The 17,842-nt window shown below is 38.1% G+C and overlaps 1 protein-coding gene and 1 non-coding gene across 2 annotated transcripts; one reads left to right on the forward strand and one right to left on the reverse strand.

Moving 5' to 3' along the window:
- Positions 1-2,093: 2,093 nt before the first annotated feature.
- LOC130962898 (uncharacterized) lies at positions 2,094-4,853 on the forward strand. Its single transcript, XM_057889053.1, has 7 exons — positions 2,094-2,472; positions 2,731-2,828; positions 2,875-3,033; positions 3,533-3,625; positions 3,716-3,823; positions 3,911-4,300; positions 4,824-4,853. Exons 1-7 carry the CDS (start codon positions 2,094-2,096, stop codon positions 4,851-4,853), a joined length of 1,257 nt encoding a protein of 418 aa, XP_057745036.1.
- A 6,959-nt stretch (positions 4,854-11,812) lies between these two features.
- LOC130964435 (small nucleolar RNA R71) lies at positions 11,813-11,920 on the reverse strand. The gene has a single exon (XR_009080530.1). It is a non-coding gene; the product is annotated as a small nucleolar RNA R71 (small nucleolar RNA).
- Between the last annotated feature and the right edge of the window lie 5,922 nt (positions 11,921-17,842).

A 17,842-nucleotide genomic window follows, 5' to 3' on the forward strand; every position in this document is an offset into this window, starting at 1 on the left:
CATTGTTTTTAAAATAAAAAGGGCCTTAAGACAATAGTGAAATACATTTTCATTATTATTTTTCTGCTTGAAAAGGGATAATCGGAGAGGTATAAAAATTCTAAACTACAATATCAATATCAAGCATTCCCATATTCACGTCTACCAAAATTGACAAATTTCTATATATAATGTGACCATTGACAAGGCCCAAAGAGACGCATGGATGACCCATGTGGTTTGCATGAATGGCTGCCAAGTTCATGGCTTACCAATTACCAGGATAATATTTTGATTAGCTCATGACTTACCATTAAATCGTCTCACTTCTACTGACCTGAATTGAGTTTTGAGAAGCAAGATTGCTTCCTTTTATTTTTAGTTACTCAGTTACTCATGCTTTGGATTTGAATTTTGGGCTGTTATTAGATTGCTTTTATTTTCTAAATAAGTTACCGACCTGAATTGAGATTTTTTATTTTTTTCCCTTTCATTTTAATTATATCAGTTTAGAATTTATGAAAATAAATCAAGACTAAATATGATTATAGTCTAATCTCTTAGAATTTTACTTGGTAACAAACAGATTGAAGTTTTTGGTTAAAGCTCCCAAGTGGATTTTGTCAAAACATTGATCGTGTCATGGCAAGGTACAATGCATACTTTTTCTTTTCACTTTATTATTATGCTATTAATTCATGTGTAGCTCCACTTTGATTGCTTTATTAGTTATGAAGTTGCAATTTAACTTATTATTTATGTACTATAAATTCTTTGTTTTCCTTAATTTGTTTTGCTTCAACGAGTTTCTAGTAAAATGTTTAGAGAATTACTTCTAAGACTAGGAACTATTTCCTAACCTAACTACAAGGCTATGAAGTCCGTTTCATAGCCCATGCCCCTTATATTTCATAACACCCTTCCTCGTCTACTCTTGTTATCTTCACTTTACGACCCCTTATAAATTTAATAATTATCGATTTGGTTTTGTGATATGCCAAAGGATTGGATGGATCTACCGAGGTATAGTGAAGAGTATATCAATGGTGTTATTAGTTTCTTAGAGTTTGCACACTTTGAGGGAGAACCGGACGGACAACAAATTCAATGTCCTTGTAAGAGTTGTTGTAACATTGAGTGGTATAGAAGAGATGTGGTATTTGACCATTTAGTAGCCAACGGATTTGTTAAGGGATATAGAACATGGATTAATCACGGGAAATGGACAATCCCGATGGTGGTTGATGATGACACGGATGATGAAGGTGCACGCGATGATATCGAAGGACTGATTAATGATGCATTTGGAGATCATGTTGAGGGTGTTACTGTAGGTCTAAATGAAGAGGCTAAAAAGTTTTATAATTTAATAGATGGGGCAAGTCAAGAGTTATACCTGGGCTGCAAGAAATTTTCTACATTATCTTTTACCATCCGCCTATACTTGTTAAAGTGTTTGCACGGTTGGAGCAATGCCTCCTTCACTTCCCTTCTTGAGCTATTGAAAGAGGCAATGCCTGAAATTAACATACCTCCATCTTTCCATAAGACGAAGGCTATGATAAGAGATTTAGGTCTGGATTATAAAAAAATTGATGCTTGTCCTAATGATTGCCTCCTGTATAGGAAAGAACTAAAGGATGAAACACAATGTCGTGTATGTGGAACATCTCGATATACTAAAAATTCTAGTGATAATAGCGAGAACCAACCTCACAAGAAAGGACGTCCTATTCCTACAAAGACTCTGAGATACTTTCCTATAATTCCAAGATTTCAGAGATTATTTATGTGCTCAAAAACGGCAGCTAGTCTGAGGTGGCATGATGAGGAGCACGTTAAAGATGGGACGTTAAAGCATCCTGCTAATGGATTGGCATGGAAGAACTTTGATGAAATGAATGAAGATTTTGCAAAAGAATCACGCGATATTAGACTAGGCTTGTCAAGTGATGGGTTCAACCCATCTCGTAGCATGAATATTTCATGGAGCACGTGGCCCGTAATGTTGATGGTATACAACTTGCCTCCGTGGATGTGCATGAAACCTGAAAAGGAAGCTTACAAAGGTGGGTGCAGATGAACTTAAAAGGAAGCTCGATGCAATTCGTAATATGAATAATAGCATGCCAACAAGTGTAAGCCAAGATCGGAGTTGTGCAAATTCTACTCAGTCCACAATCAACCAAAGGCAGCAGCAGATTATTCAAGTCACACATGGTAGAACTCAAAAAAGGCAACATGATACGACTTTGCTGAGTTCAAACACTACCCCACAAGATGAAGATTTAATGTCGGAGCAAGATGGATCAAGAAAGGAAAAGAGCAAGCCAAGGGTAAGGGCTACAACTATTGATGAATTTTTAAAAGAAAATAGGATAGATGTAGAAATTGACGGACTAAGCTCTGAACTAAGTGATGATGTGGGAGATAGCTTTCCACTTGATGAAAATTATTATTCACATGTGATGGAGGACATTGATGATGACGAAGGTAATTTATTTCTATCATTTTTTATATTTTTTGTAAATCATAATGCTTAATTTTTCAATTGGCATCACTAATTACTCCCTAATTTTTCCCTTAATGCATGAAACTAGGAGAGCCAAAGAAGAAGAAAACCCGGGGAAAAACAACTTGCAAAGAGATTTATGCAAGAACTATGGAACAGCGGGAAGAAGTTACTTTTTTATATTGGACAGCCAGTAGGACCAACCGATCAAAGTGTGTCTAATTTAACTAGTTTCGTAGGAACAATTGGTAGAAATAAAAGATTTGTGAGTCTTTTGTACACTAGCTGGCATGCTGTAACTCCTAAAGCTAAGAAATTCATGTGGAACTATGTTAATGTAAGACTCTTCTATTATTATTAAATGTCGATTATTTTAAATATAGGAAGGTGCGTATAACACTGTTGATATCATACAGACCAAGTTTATCCTCCCAGATAGTGGAGAAAAGTGGGTGATCCAAGCAATTCGGGATGCTTGGAAGCGGTTCAAGGGAAAGATTAAGCAGAAGCACTTTGTTCCCTTTGATACCATCGAAGATATGGTGAAAAATTGACCGACACAAGTTCCAAAAAGTCAATTCATAAAATTGATCTATTATTGGAGTCATCCTACAATCCAAGTAAAATAGTTGGTATTTTAATTGCAAATATATTACTGTTTGTTAAGACATAAGCAAAATAATGAAATTTCAATTGATAATGTTGGAATCTGTCCTCTCTCATGCTGTACAAACACATATCCATTCTGATGTAGGTTCTTGAACTGAATTGAATTTTTTTAGGTTATATTGCTGCCAGTTCCATTCTAAACTTCTGAATTTCTGTATTTACAATTCTATTTTTGGGTACTTTGTTTGCTGTAATTTTAAGTTGCTGCAATTCTATTTTCTATAGCTTTGTTTTGTGCAATTTTATTTTCTGTAATTCTATTTTGTGCAATTATACCTGCTACTATTCTGGTTGCTATAATTTTGTTTGCTGAAGCAAAATTTAATTATATTGTTCGTTGTTTCTATATGCTAACTTTTTATTCAATTATAGTCAATAAGTGAAAAAAACAAGAAACATAAAGAACAGCAAAAGTTTCCACATCGCATGGGGCCAATCAATTTTGGAAGAGTACGAGTGGCTCTGGTATACTTATTTCATATTTGTGCTGGGATTTGTTTAGTTAATTGTAGTTATGTTGTTATAGACTTACTTATTTAAGGCTTTATTTTGTAGCGCGCGACAAAGGAAACAAATGAGGAACCAAAAAGGTTTGAAATGTTCCTTGCTACTCGAACAAGTCAGAAAAGGAAGGAAGTTGATCAGGAAACACAAGATGCAATTGTATGAGAATTCATTGAATTACTAATGATTATAAATCAAATTTAGGATACGGTAACTAATTCTATTTCAAATGTTTCTTTTAATTAGGATGAATTTCAAAACCGGCAAGCTGCTGGTGAAATAGATGAGGAATCTTTTAAGTCTTTATTTGGAAAAGAACAACCAGGTCGGGTTAGGTGCTATGGAAGATCTATTACACGACGTGACTTAAAAAAGCATGCAGAAATTTCTGAACTCAAGCAACAACACCAGGAGGAAGTCACATCTTTGAAGGCTGAACTTGGAGACATGAAGGCCAAACAGCAGCACCAAGAGGCTGACCTTTATGGATTGCGAAACATGATTAAGTTACTAGTTCAGCGATCTGAACCTGGAATGAGGCCGGAAGAAATTGAAGCTTTGTTACAAGATGCCCAACACTCTCCAATTGATGCAAATAGCGCTCATGGATCAACACATATTCCAAACATAAATATGGTATGACCAGTTTTTTCTTATTCCCTAATATTTGTTTATATATTGTTAATTGTTAATTAGGATTTTGAGTTTAAAATTTTTATTTGTTAGAACTTAGGAGGATGCCATATCTTTTTAATTTGAACTGAAATTGAAAAAGATGGAAGTTGTGATTTGGTTTTTTTGGTTTTGTTTTTTCATTATGTAATTTTAATATTATTGTTATTAGGATGAAAGCTGTAATTTTTCTGGTTTTTCTAATTTTTCTGGTTTTGATTTTCTGATTTTTCTTATTTTTCTGATTTTAGTTCCCATTTAGTATGAAGTTGTGTTAGTCCATTTTTTAGTTGTCCTTTATGGTGATTTATAGTATCCCCCTGAATGTGATTGTTATTTTAAAGCAAAAGACTTTGGTGATATGAAAAGTAGAGTAGTTTCAATTATCCTATGCCTCTCGGATATTGTATGTGTTATTAGTCTGTTAATTACTTTTTTCTTGTTGTACTTTTTCAAATTATAATTATTTTTCTATATAATTTTGCAGGATAATTCTGAATATGCAAATGAAGATTGAGATGCTTATCATGAGGGTTTATTGACAAAGATGGAAATTGAAAGATGTATGGTTGATGATGATGTCTTTTATTAGAAGCTAAGATACATTTATATGATATAATATTTTGATTTTTCCTAGTTTATTAGTAGTAAACTTTAAGTGCATTATATGAGTATACTTATTCTAGTTTGAGATGTATGAATGCTCAAAATTATGATCATTCCAATATTTTTGGTTCATTAATAATTATATTTTGTTTCAGTATAATTTTTATTGTTTAAAGATTATTGTATGGTATTATTATATATGTATACATTTTTATTTTATAATAATTAACTAATTTAATTAACAATACAAGATTATATATATAATTATATTCTCAAATATTAGAGTTTAGATAAAAAAATTGTTAGAAATTTTTGTTTATATATATATAAACAGAAATTTAAAAAAAATGAGGGACAAAAGGCTACACTTATATAGAGTAGCTATAGGTATACTATTTGCTACATTTATAAAGTGATGCAGTAGCCCTGAAAAGTGTAGCCTATTCTTTAGAATTATGGTAACTATTAGTGCTGAAAAGCGTAGCCTTAGGTCCTGAACAGCATCACTTAAAAAGCGTACCCTATTCTCAAAGGCGAGAAGCGTAGCCTTTGCTACAGAAAAGTGTAGCCTTTGAGAATAGGCAACACTAGTATAGGCATTGCCTACAAAAGTGTCTCGAAAGCCTAAAAAGCGTAGCCTTTTCCTAAGGCATCATTTTTTTTCGTTTTTGGCTACACTTTTCAAGTGTACTTGAATGGGTGTTTTTCTTGTAGTGAGTAAATGGCATCAAATGTAAAGGGGATTGGGTGCAGAGAATTTAAAGGAAGCAGTAAGCAGAACTTAGAACAATTACAGAGGAATTAAATTGCATGAAAAGTAAAAGGAATTGGGTGCTAGAAATCAAAACAGAATTGAAAGATGTGAAGTGCAGTAAACTAAAGAGCTCTCAGATGAGAATATCCAGAAATAGATAAATTTTGTACCAAAACAGAAATGTAGAAGTGCATAAGAATTAAAACAGCAAGAGAACTTAGATCACTCATGAAATTCTAAAAGAGAACTTGACAATTGCAGAAAAGAGAAAATGAAACAGAAAGCAAAACTCAAATTTGATCTCCAATTCTTCAAATTCAAAAAGAAAACTTAAAAGAGAGCTCTCTATTCTACTTCTACTCCTATTGCTCTCTATTAGAGCCAACCTCCCTTGAAAATGAAACTGATGCCTTTTTATAGGCTTTTTACAAAATGAAAATAAAAATGAAATTGAAAATAAATTACAATTAAAATGAAATTCCTAATCTAATTGTTTCTTGTGGCTTTAAGTCATGTCAATGGACTTTGCTTGCTTTGGGGCTTCAATAAAATGGATTGATTTGAATTTGGCCTTGAATGAAATTGGGTTGGAGATTGGTTCCAGTGGAGCGCTCCGTTTCCTAAGTGAACGTTGTGTTCACTTTTGTGGCGTGCCAATTTGGTGCTCCTTGTGTGCATGTGGCCTCCTCCAGCGTTCACTTAGTGAACGTCACGCTCCCTTAGTGAGCGCTATTCCTTGGGCGCTTGATTCCCTCTTCGATCCTTGGCGTGGGCTTCCTTTGTTCCCTGGCCTCCTTGTGATGTAGCGCTCAGTTGGAGTAGAGAACGTAGCGCTCAATTGCTTTCCTTGTGTGTGCCTTACTTTTCTTTGGGCCTCATGCCCGAAAAAGTTAAAACATTTAACGTAGCGCTCTCTTCGATTTCAACGCTGGCCTTGTTTGAGTGCTTGCTCCTTGGCTTTGATGAAGCGCTCCGTTGCAACAATTAACGTAGCGCTCATTGCTTAGTTTCCTTGATTGAGAATGCCCGAGAAAGTTAAATTCAGTGAACGGAGCGCTCACTTCAATGAAAGCTAGCCTTTCCTTGCTTAATGATCACTAGCGTCCATTCATGCCTTTATTCACTTTAATCAATAATGCCAATGTTAAAGCATGATTTGTCAATTGGCATTAGTGGCATTGAAATGCATGCTTTAATTTAGTAATGCCCTTGCCAATTCATTGTATGCATGCATGCTTTAATTCATTTCATTAGCATTAGTAATTAAATGTTACATGCATGCATTCTTTCATTGGCTTCATTAATTAATAATGCCAATTAACTCATTTAACGTCCTGGTTCATTTATTGGCATTAAAAATCAAATGATTCATGCATGCATGCTTCCATTATTTTACTTAGTAATGCCGTTACTTCATGCATGCTTTCATTATTAATTCATGCATGCATAAGGCATTAATGCATGATAATAAGGCCAAGGCTTCATGGTCATAGGCCACGCTTTTAAAAGCGTGGCCTAAGGTTCCAAAGTGTGCTCAACTTTAAAGTGTGCCCCAAAATTCTTCTTTTCTTCTTTTGAGCTGATTTTGTGCTATTTTGCTTCTTTTTCCACTTATTTCCTACAAAATTTATAGAATCAAAAGATCAAGAAAATATACCATTTAAGCACAAAAGAATGCATTATTTAAGCACTAATCATCAATTTCTTGTATGAAGAAGGCATAGAAAAATATGACACGATGACATGTCATCAGAGGCCTCATAGCACGTGGGTCTTACCAAAGCTTAGTCCAAACACTCACCAGGTGGACCGCGGAAGTAGATTTTAGCACTAAAAATACTATTTTACCCTTACTAGTCATTTGTTTAGTATTTAAGGGAGTAGATTCATATTATTCGAGGAGGATCTATCACTATTACACCATATTTTCATTTACCAATGTATTTTCTTTCAATATGAGTTTCTAAACCTCCAAGGTTGAGGGGAGGAGCCCTGCTGAGTCCATTGAATTAATAAAAGTATTACTGTCTCTCTTCAATCCATGTTTGATTTAATTCTAAGATGTATATTCGTTCTTCAACATGGTGAATGGGATGACCAATGACAATCAGCTCCGTTCATCATACTAAGACAGCGTGCCTGACAACCACCCAAGTCTACTTGGGTTTGCGTGAATACATGGCTGGAAAGCACGAACCGCCAGCTTGATTATTGATGAGCGGATAATTTGTACGCTTTTTGGCATTGTTTTTAGTATGTTTTAGTTAGTTTTTAGTATATTTTTATTAGTTTTTAATTAAAATTCACTTTTCTGGACTTTACTATGAGTTTGTGTGTTTTTCTGTGATTTCAGGTATTTTCTGGCTGAAATTGAGGGATCTGAGCAAAAATCTGATCCAGAGACTCAAAAGGACTGCAGATGCAGTTGGATTCTGACCTCCCTGCACTCGAAGTGGATTTTCTGGAGCTACAGAAGCCCAATTGGCGCGCTCTCAACGGCGTTGGAAAGTAGACATCCTGGGCTTTCCAGCAATATATGATAGTCCATACTTTGCCCAAGATTTGATGGCCCAAACCGGCATTCAAAGTCACCTCAAGAAATTCCAGCGTTAAACGCCGGAACTGGCACCTAAATGGGAGTTAAACGCCCAAACTGGCATAAAAGCTGGCGTTTAACTCCAAGGAGAGTCTCTACACGAAAATGCTTCATTGCTCAGCCCAAGCACACACCAAGTGGGTCCGGAAGTGGATTTTTATGTCATTTACTCATCTTTGTACACCTTAGGCTACTAGTTATCTATAAGTAGGACCTTTTACTATTGTATCTGGAGACTTTGGTAGCTATCCTCATTTTATGCTATCTTAGATCATTGGGAGGCTGGCCATTCGGCCATGCCTAAACCTTATGCTTATGTATTTTCAACGGTGGAGTTTCTACACACCATAGATTAAGGTGTGGAGCTCTGCTGTACCTCGAGTATTAATGCAATTACTATTGTTCTTCCATTCAATTTCGCTTGTTCTTTGTCCAAGATATCATTTGTTCTTCAACTTAATGAAGGTGATGATTGTCACGAATCATCACCATTCTCACTCATGAACAAGGTGACTGACAACCATTCTTGTTCTACAAGCATCTGAGGCTTAGTGAATATCTCTTGGATTCCTGATAACACGATGCATGGTTGATCGCCTGACAACCGAGTGCTCGCCTAACAAACGAGCCAGCCATTCCGTGAGATCAGAGTCTTCGTGGTATAGGCGAGAACTGATGGCGGCATTCAAGAGAATCCGGAAGGTCTAACCTTGTCTGTGGTATTCTGAGTAGGATTCAATGATTGAATGACTGTGACGTGCTTCAAACTCCTGAGGGCAGGGCGTTAGTGACAGACGCAAAAGAATCACTGGATTCTATTCCGGCCTGATTGAGAACTGACAGATGGATAGCCGTGCCGTGACAGGGTGCGTTGAACATTTCCAATGAGAGGATGGGAGGTAGCCACTGACAACGGTGAAACCCTTGCATAAGCTTGCCATGGAAAGGAGTAAGAAGGATTGGATGAAGACAGTAGGAAAGCAGAGAGACGGAAGGGAAGGCATCTTCATGCGCTTATCTGAAGTTCCTACCAATGAATTACATAAGTATCTCTATCTTTATCTTTTATGTTATTTTCGTTCATCACCATCATACATTTGAGTCTGCCTGACTGAGATTTACAAGATGACCATAGCTTGCTTCATACCAACAATCTCCGTGGGATCGACCCTTACTCACGTAAGGTATTACTTGGACGACCCAGTGCACTTGCTGGTTAGTTGTGCGAAGTTGTGTAATGCCATGGAATTGAACTACCAAGTTTTTGGAGTTCATGACCGGGGATTATGAGAGTTGTGAAAAGTATTGTTCACAATTTTGCGCACCAAGTTTTTGGCGCCGTTGCCGGGGATTGTCTGTGTATGGACAACTGACGGTTCATCTTGTTGCTTAGATTAGGTATTTTTTTTCGAAATTCTTGAAGATGAATTCTAGAGTTTCATGATGATTTGTTGAAATCTGACTGGCTGAGAAGCCATGTCTAATTCCATTGGACCGAGGTTTCAACTTATCATCACAAGAGCTTGATGATTTTTATCAATCTTGCTTTTGGAGCAGTGATCTGCTAAGGCTTGGCTGGCCTTTGGCCATGTCTAGTGTTTTGGACCGAAGCTTTCTTTGAAAGCTTGGCTGGCTGTGAAGCCATGTCTAATTCCTGGACCGGAGTCTTAGACTAGCATTGCACTGATTCCTGGAATTCTCATTAAGAATTTTGATACCTTTTCCCACTTAATTTTCAAAAAAAATCCAAAAAAATTACAAAATCATAAAAACCAAAAATATTTGATGTTTCTTGCTTAAGTCTAGTGTCTCATCTTAAGTTTGGTGTCAATTGCATGCATTCATTCATGTGTCTTAATGGTCTTCAAGTAATTCTTGATGATTTTCGTGTTCTAATCTTTGAATTCAATTGACTTGAGTGTTTTGTGTGTCTCATATGCATTCTCATTAGTGTCAGTAGTATACAAACTGCTAAGTTTGGTGTCTTGCATGCATTGTTATTTCATTCTTGTTGCATTTTGATTATTAAAAACCCAAAAATATTTTTAATTTGTGTCTTTTCAAGTCAATGATACAGAGAATTGAAGATTCAGAACATACTGCAGAGGAATTATACAGAAAAAGCTGGGCATTCAAAATGCCCAGTGAAGAAGACAGACTGGCGTTTAAACGCCAGCCAGGGTACCTGGTTGGGCGTTTAACGCCCAAAAAGGGTGCATTTTGGGCGTTAAACGCCAGAATGTATACCATTCTGGGCGTTTAACGCCAGGATGGTGCTAGGGGGAAGATTTTGTTTTCAAATCAATTTTTTTTCAAGTTTTCAAAGTTTTTCAAAATCAAATCTTTTTCAAATCATATCCTTTCAATCAAATGTTTTCAAAATCAATTTCTTTCCTTTTTCAAAGATACTTACTAACAATTAATGATTTGATTGAACATCTCAAATTTGTTGCCTTTTCTGTTGAGAAAGGTTTAATGTTTGAATCATATCTTTTCTTGTTAGGCAAGTCACTAATTTTCAAAATCAAATCCTTTAAAATTGTTTTCAAAACATATCTTTTAAAATTGTTTTCAAATCATATCTTCTCAATCACATCTCTTTAAAACTAATCATATCTTCTTAACCTCATCTTTTTCAAAATAGTTTTCAATCAAATCTTTTTGATTTCTAATTCTAATTCCTTTTTCAAAAATCACTTGATTTCTTTCTTACTTTTATTTTCGAAAATCAATTAAGTGTTTTTCAAAATGTTTTCAAAATCTTTTTAATTGAATTTTCGAAAATCCTCTTCCTCTCCTCCCACATCCTTCTATTTATGGAGTACTACTCCTTCTTAATGCACAATTTGAACTCTATCTAATCAAGTTCGAATTCTTCTACTTCTTTTCTTCTATTTTTCTTTTCCTCTGACACCTCAAGGAATCTCTACACTGTGACATAGAGGATTCCACATTTTCTTTTTCTCTTCTCTTTCATATGAGCAGGAGCAGAGACAAAGGCATTCTTGTTGAAGCTGACCCTGAACCTGAGAGAACCTTGAAGCGAAAACTAAGAGAAGCCAAGGCACAACTCTCTTTAGAGGACCTGACCGAATTCTTCAAGGAAGAAGAACACATGGCAGCCGAAAACAACAACAATGCCAACAATGCAAGGAAGGTGCTGGGTGACTTTACTGCACCTACTCCCAACTTCTATGGGAGAAGCATCTCTATCCCTTCCATTGGAGCAAACAACTTTGAGCTTAAGCCTCAATTAGTTTCTCTAACGCAACAGAATTGCAAATTCCATGGACTTCCAATGGAAGATCCTCATCAGTTTTTAGCTGAGTTCTTGCAAATCTGTGACACAGTCAAGACTAATGGGGTTGACCCTGAGATCTACAGACTGATGCTATTCCCTTTTACTGTAAGAGACAGAGCTAGAATATGGTTGGACTCACAACCTAAAGATAGCCTGGACTCTTGGGAAAAGCTAGTCAATGCCTTCTTGGCAAAGTTCTTTCCACCTCAAAAATGGAGTAAGCTTAGAGTGGAAGTCCAAACCTTCAGACAGAAGGATGGAGAATCCCTCTATGAAGCTTGGGAAAGATACAAACAATTAATCAGAAGATGTCCCTCAGACATGCTTTCTGAATGGAGCATCATAGGTATCTTCTATGATGGTCTCTCTGAACTATCCAAGATGTCTTTGGATAGCTCTGCTGGAGGATCTCTTCATCTGAAGAAGACGCCTACAGAGGCTCAAGAGCTAATTGAAATGGTTGCAAATAACCAATTCATGTACACTTCTGAAAGAAATCCTGTGAACAATGGGACTAGTCAGAAGAAAGGTGTCCTTGAGATTGACACTCTGAATGCCATACTGGCTCAGAACAAGATATTGACTCAACAAGTCAATTTGATTTCTCAAAGTCTGTCTGGAATGCAAAATGCACCTGGCAGTACTAAGGAAGCTTCATCTGAGGAAGAAGCTTATGATCCTGAGAACCCTTCAATGGAAGAGGTGAATTACCTAGGAGAACCCTAAGGAAACACCTATAATTCTTCATGGAGAAATCACCCAAATTTCTCATGGAAGAATCAAGAGAGACCTCAACAAGGTTTCAATAACAATAATGGTGGAAGAAACAGGCTTGGCAATAACAAGCCTTTTCCATCATCTTCTCAGCAACAGACAGAGAGTTCTAAGCAGAATACCTCTGACTTAGCAACAATGGTCTCTGATCTAATCAAAACCACTCAAAGTTTCATGAATGAAACAAGGTCCTCCATCAGAAATTTGGAAGGACCAGTGGGACAGCTGAGCAAGAAAATTACTGAACTCCCTCTTAGTACTCTCCCAAGTAATACAGAAGAAAATCCAAAAGGAGAGTGCAAAGCCATAACCATGGCCGAATATGGAGAGGAAAGAGAGGAGGTGGACGCCACTGAGGAAGACCTCAATGGGCGTGCACCAACCTCCTCTGAGTTCCCCAATGAGGAACCATGGGAATCTGAGGCTCAAAATGAGACCATAGAGATTCCATTGGACTTACTTCTGCCTTTCATGAGCTCTGATGAGTATTCTTCCTCTGAAGAGGATGAGTATGTCACTGAAGAGCAAGTTGCTAAATATCTTGGAGCAATCATGAAGCTAAATAACAAGTTATTTGGAAATGAGACTTGGGAAGATGAACCTCCCTTGCTCACCAAAGAACTGGATGACTTGTCTAGGCAGAAATTACCTCAAAAGAGACAAGATCCTGGGAAGTTTTCAATACCTTGTACCATAGGCACCATGACCTTCAAGAAGGCCCTGTGTGACTTAGGGTCAAGTGTGAACCTCATGCCTCTCTCTGTAATGGAGAAGCTAGGGATCTTTGAGGTACAAGCTGCAAGAATCTCATTGGAGATGGCAGACAACTCAAGAAAACAAGCTCATGGACTTGTAGAGAATGTTTTGGTAAAAGTTGAAGACCATTACATCCCTACTGATTTCATAGTCCTAGAGACTGGGAAGTGCATGGATGAATCCATCATCCTTGGCAGACCCTTCCTAGCCACAGCAAAGGCTGTGATTGATGTTGATAGAGGTGAACTAATCATTCAAGTGAATGAAGAATCCTTTGTGTTTAAGGCTCAAGGATATCCCTCTGTCACCATGGAGATGAAGCTTGAAGAGCTTCCCTCAAATCAGAGACAAATAGAGCCCCCAAAGTCAAACTCTAAGTTTGGTGTTGGGAGGCCACAACCAAACTCTAAGTTTGGTGTTGAACCCCCACATTCAAACTCTAAGTTTGGTGTTGGGAGGTTCCCACATTGCTTTGATCATTTGTAAGGCTCAATGAGAGCCATCTGTTAAGCTACTGACACTAAAGAAGCGCTTGTTGGGAGGCAACCCAATGATTATATTTTATATATTTTCTTTTGTTATTTTATGTTTTTTGTAGGTTGATGATCATAAGAAGTCACAAAATCAATGAAAAAAGCAAAAACAAAATGAAAAATAGGAAGAAAAACAGCACACCCTGGAGGAAGATGTTACTGGCATTCAAACGCCAGTAGGCCTAGCAGTTGGGCGTTTAACGCCCAGTCTGGCACCATTCTGGGCGTTTAACGCCAGAAAGGGGCACCAGACTGGCGTTAAACGCCAGAAAAGGGCAAGAACCTGGCGTTAAACGCCAGGAATGGGCATCAGCCCGGCGTTTAACGCCAGAAATGGCTCAAAACGTGATTTTGAGCAACATTTGGTGCAGGGATGACTTTTCCTTGACACCACAGGATCTGTGGACCCCACAGGACCCCCACCTACCCCACCACCACCCTCTCTCTTCTTCCCCTATTCACCAATCACCTCAATACCTCTTCCCCAAAAACCCCTCACTTATCAAATCCCATCTTTCTCTTCACCACTCACATCCATCCTTCATAAATCCCCACCAACCTCACCCTTCAAATTCAAACCACTTTCCCTCCCAAACCCACCCATACATGGCCGAACTCCATCTCCCCTCTCTCCTATAAATACCCTTCTTCACTTCTTCATTTTCACACAACCTAAACACCACTTCTCCCCCTCTTTGGCCGAATTAACCACCATCTCCCTTCTCCCTCATTTCTTCTTCTTCTACTCTCTTCTTTCTTCTTTTGCTCGAGGACGAGCAAACCTTTTAAGTTTGGTGTGGTAAAAGCGTTGCTTTTTCGTTTTCCATAACCATTTATGGCATCCAAGGCCGGAGAAACCTCTAGAAAGAGGAAAGGGAAGGCAAAAGCTTCCACCTCCGAGTCATGGGAGATGGATAGGTTCATCTCAAGGGTGCATCAAGACCACTTCTATGAAGTTGTGGCCTTGAAGAAGGTGATCCCCGAAGTCCCCTTTTCACTCAAAAAGGGTGAATATCCGGAGATCCGCCATGAGATCCGAAGAAGAGGTTGGGAAGTACTTACCAACCCCATTCAACAAGTCGGAATCTTGATGGTTCAAGAGTTCTATGCCAATGCATGGATCACCAAGAACCATGATCAAAGTATGAACCCGGATCCAAAGAATTATCTTACTATGGTTCGGGGGAAATACTTGGATTTTAGTCCGGAAAGTGTGAGGGTAGCATTCAACTTGCCCATGATGCAAGGAGATGAACATCCTTACACTAGAAGGGTCAACTTTGATCAAAGGTTGGACCAAGTCCTCACAGTTATATGTGAAGAGGGCGCACAATGGAAGAGAGATTCAAGAGGCAAGCCGGTTCAATTGAGAAGGCATGACCTCAAACCCGTGGCTAGAGGATGGTTAGAGTTCATTCAACGCTCAATCATTCCCACTAGCAACCGGTCCGAAGTTACTCTAGACCGAGCCATCATGATTCATAGCATCATGATTGGAGAAGAAGTGGAAGTTCATGAGGTTATAGCCCAAGAACTCTATAAAGTGGCGGACAAGTCTCCCACCTTGGCAAGGCTAGCCTTTCCTCATCTCATTTGTCACCTCTGTTATTCAGTTGGAGTTGACATAGAAGGAGATACCCCCATTGATGAGGACAAGCCCATCACCAAGAAAAGGATGGAGTACACAAGAGACCCCTCTCATCAAGAGATCCCTGAGATGCCTCAAGGGATGCACTTTCCTCCACAAGACTATTGGGAGCAAGTAAACACCTCCCTAGGAGAATTGAGTTCCAACATGGGACAACTAAGGGTGGAGCACCAAGAACACTCCATTCTCCTCCATGAAATTAGAGAAGATCAAAGAATCATGAGAGATGAGCAACAAAGACAAGGAAGAGACATTGAGGAGCTCAAGCACTCCATAGGATCTTCAAGAGGAAGAAAGAGCCGCCATCACTAAGGTGGACCCGTTCTTTAATTTCCTTGTTCTTTATTCTTCTGTTTTTCGAAAATTAATGCTTATGTTTGTCCATGTTTGTGTCTTATGATCATTAGTGTCTTAGTGTCTATGCCTTAAAGTTATGAATGTCCTATGAATCCATCACCTTTCTTGAATAAAAACGTGCTTAATTGAGAAAAAAGGAAAGAATTGCATGAATTTTGAATTTTATAATAGTTTAATTATTTTGATGTGGTGGCATTACTTCTGTTCTCTGAATGTATGCTTAAACAGTGCATATGTCTTTTGAATTTGTGGTTTATGAATGTTGGCTCTTGAAAGAATGATGAAAAAGGAGACATGTTACTGAGGATCTGAAAAATCATAAAAATGATTCTTGAAGCAAGAAAAAGCAGTGAATACAAAAAAAAAAGGGAAAAAAGAAGGAGAAAAACGAAAAAAAATAGAAAGAAAGAAAAGAAAGAAAAAAAAAGAGAAAGAATAAAGTTGTGATCCAAGGCAATAAGAGTGTGCTTAAGAACCCTGGACACCTCTAATTGGGGACTTTAGCAAAGCTGAGTCACAATCTGAAAAGGTTCACCCAATTATGTGTCTGTGGCATGTATGTATCCGGTGGTAATACTGGAAGACAGAGTGCTTTGGGCCACGACCAAGACTCAATAAGTAGCTGTGTTCAAGAATCATCATACTTAACTAGGAGAATCAATAACACTATCTGGATTCTAAGTTCCTAAAGAAGCCAATCATTCTGAATTTCAAAGGATAGAGTGAGATGCCAAAACTATTCAGAGGCAAAAAGCTAAAAGCCCCGCTCATCTAATTAATACTGATCTTCATAGATGTTTTTGGAGTTCATTGCATATTCTCTTCTTTTTATCTTATTTGATTTTCAGTTGCTTGGGGACAAGCAACAATTTAAGTTTGGTGTTGTGATGAGCGGATAATTTGTACGCTTTTTGGCATTGTTTTTAGTATGTTTTAGTTAGTTTTTAGTATATTTTTATTAGTTTTTAATTAAAATTCACTTTTCTGGACTTTACTATGAGTTTGTGTGTTTTTCTGTGATTTCAGGTATTTTCTGGCTGAAATTGAGGGATCTGAGCAAAAATCTGATCCAGAGACTCAAAAGGACTGCAGATGCTGTTGGATTCTGACCTCCCTGCACTCGAAGTGGATTTTCTGGAGCTACAGAAGCCCAATTAGCGCGCTCTCAACGGCGTTGGAAAGTAGACATCCTGGGCTTCCCAGCAATATATGATAGTCCATACTTTGCCCAAGATTTGATGGCCCAAACCGGCGTTCAAATTCACCTCAAGAAATTCCAGCGTTAAACGCCGGAACTGGCACCTAAATGGGAGTTAAACGCCCAAACTGGCATAAAAGCTGGCGTTTAACTCCAAGGAGAGTCTCTACACGAAAATGCTTCATTGCTCAGCCCAAGCACACACCAAGTGGGCCCGGAAGTGGATTTTTATGTCATTTACTCATCTTTGTACACCTTAGGCTACTAGTTATCTATAAGTAGGACCTTTTACTATTGTATCTGGAGACTTTGGTAGCTATCTTCGTTTTATGCTATCTTAGATCATTGGGAGGCTGGCCATTCGGCCATGCCTAAACCTTAAGCTTATGTATTTTCAACGGTGGAGTTTCTACACACCATAGATTAAGGTGTGGAGCTCTGCTGTACCTCGAGTATTAATGCAATTACTATTGTTCTTCCATTCAATTTCGCTTGTTCTTTGTCCAAGATATCACTTGTTCTTCAACTTAATGAAGGTGATGATTGTCACGAATCATCACCATTCTCACTCATGAACAAGGTGACTGACAACCATTCTTGTTCTACAAGCATCTGAGGCTTAGTGAATATCTCTTGGATTCCTGATAACACGATGCATGGTTGATCGCCTGACAACCGAGTGCTCGCCTGACAAACGAGCTAGCCATTCCGTGAGATCAGAGTCTTCGTGGTATAGGCGAGAACTGATGGCGGCATTCAAGAGAATCCGGAAGGTCTAACCTTGTCTGTGGTATTCTGAGTAGGATTCAATGATTGAATGACTGTGACGTGCTTCAAACTCCTGAGGGCGGGGCGTTAGTGACAGACGCAAAAGAATCACTGGATTCTATTCCGGCCTGATTGAGAACCGACAGATGGATAGCCGTGCCGTGACAGGGTGCGTTGAACATTTCCAATGAGAGGATGGGAGGTAGCCACTGACA

This window comes from Arachis stenosperma, chromosome 2 (assembly GCF_014773155.1).
Source record: "Arachis stenosperma cultivar V10309 chromosome 2, arast.V10309.gnm1.PFL2, whole genome shotgun sequence".
Lineage (NCBI taxonomy): Eukaryota > Viridiplantae > Streptophyta > Magnoliopsida > Fabales > Fabaceae > Arachis > Arachis stenosperma.

Coding starts and splice junctions, on each gene's coding strand:
- LOC130962898 (XM_057889053.1), top strand. CDS start 2,094: ATGAATAATAGCATGCCAACAAGTGTAAGCCAAGATCGGAGTTGTGCA. Junction 3,034..3,532: donor TTGATACCATCGAAGATATG/GTGAAAAATTGA, acceptor ATTCAATTATAG/TCAATAAGTGAAAAAAACAA. Junction 3,626..3,715: donor GAAGAGTACGAGTGGCTCTG/GTATACTTATTT, acceptor TTTATTTTGTAG/CGCGCGACAAAGGAAACAAA.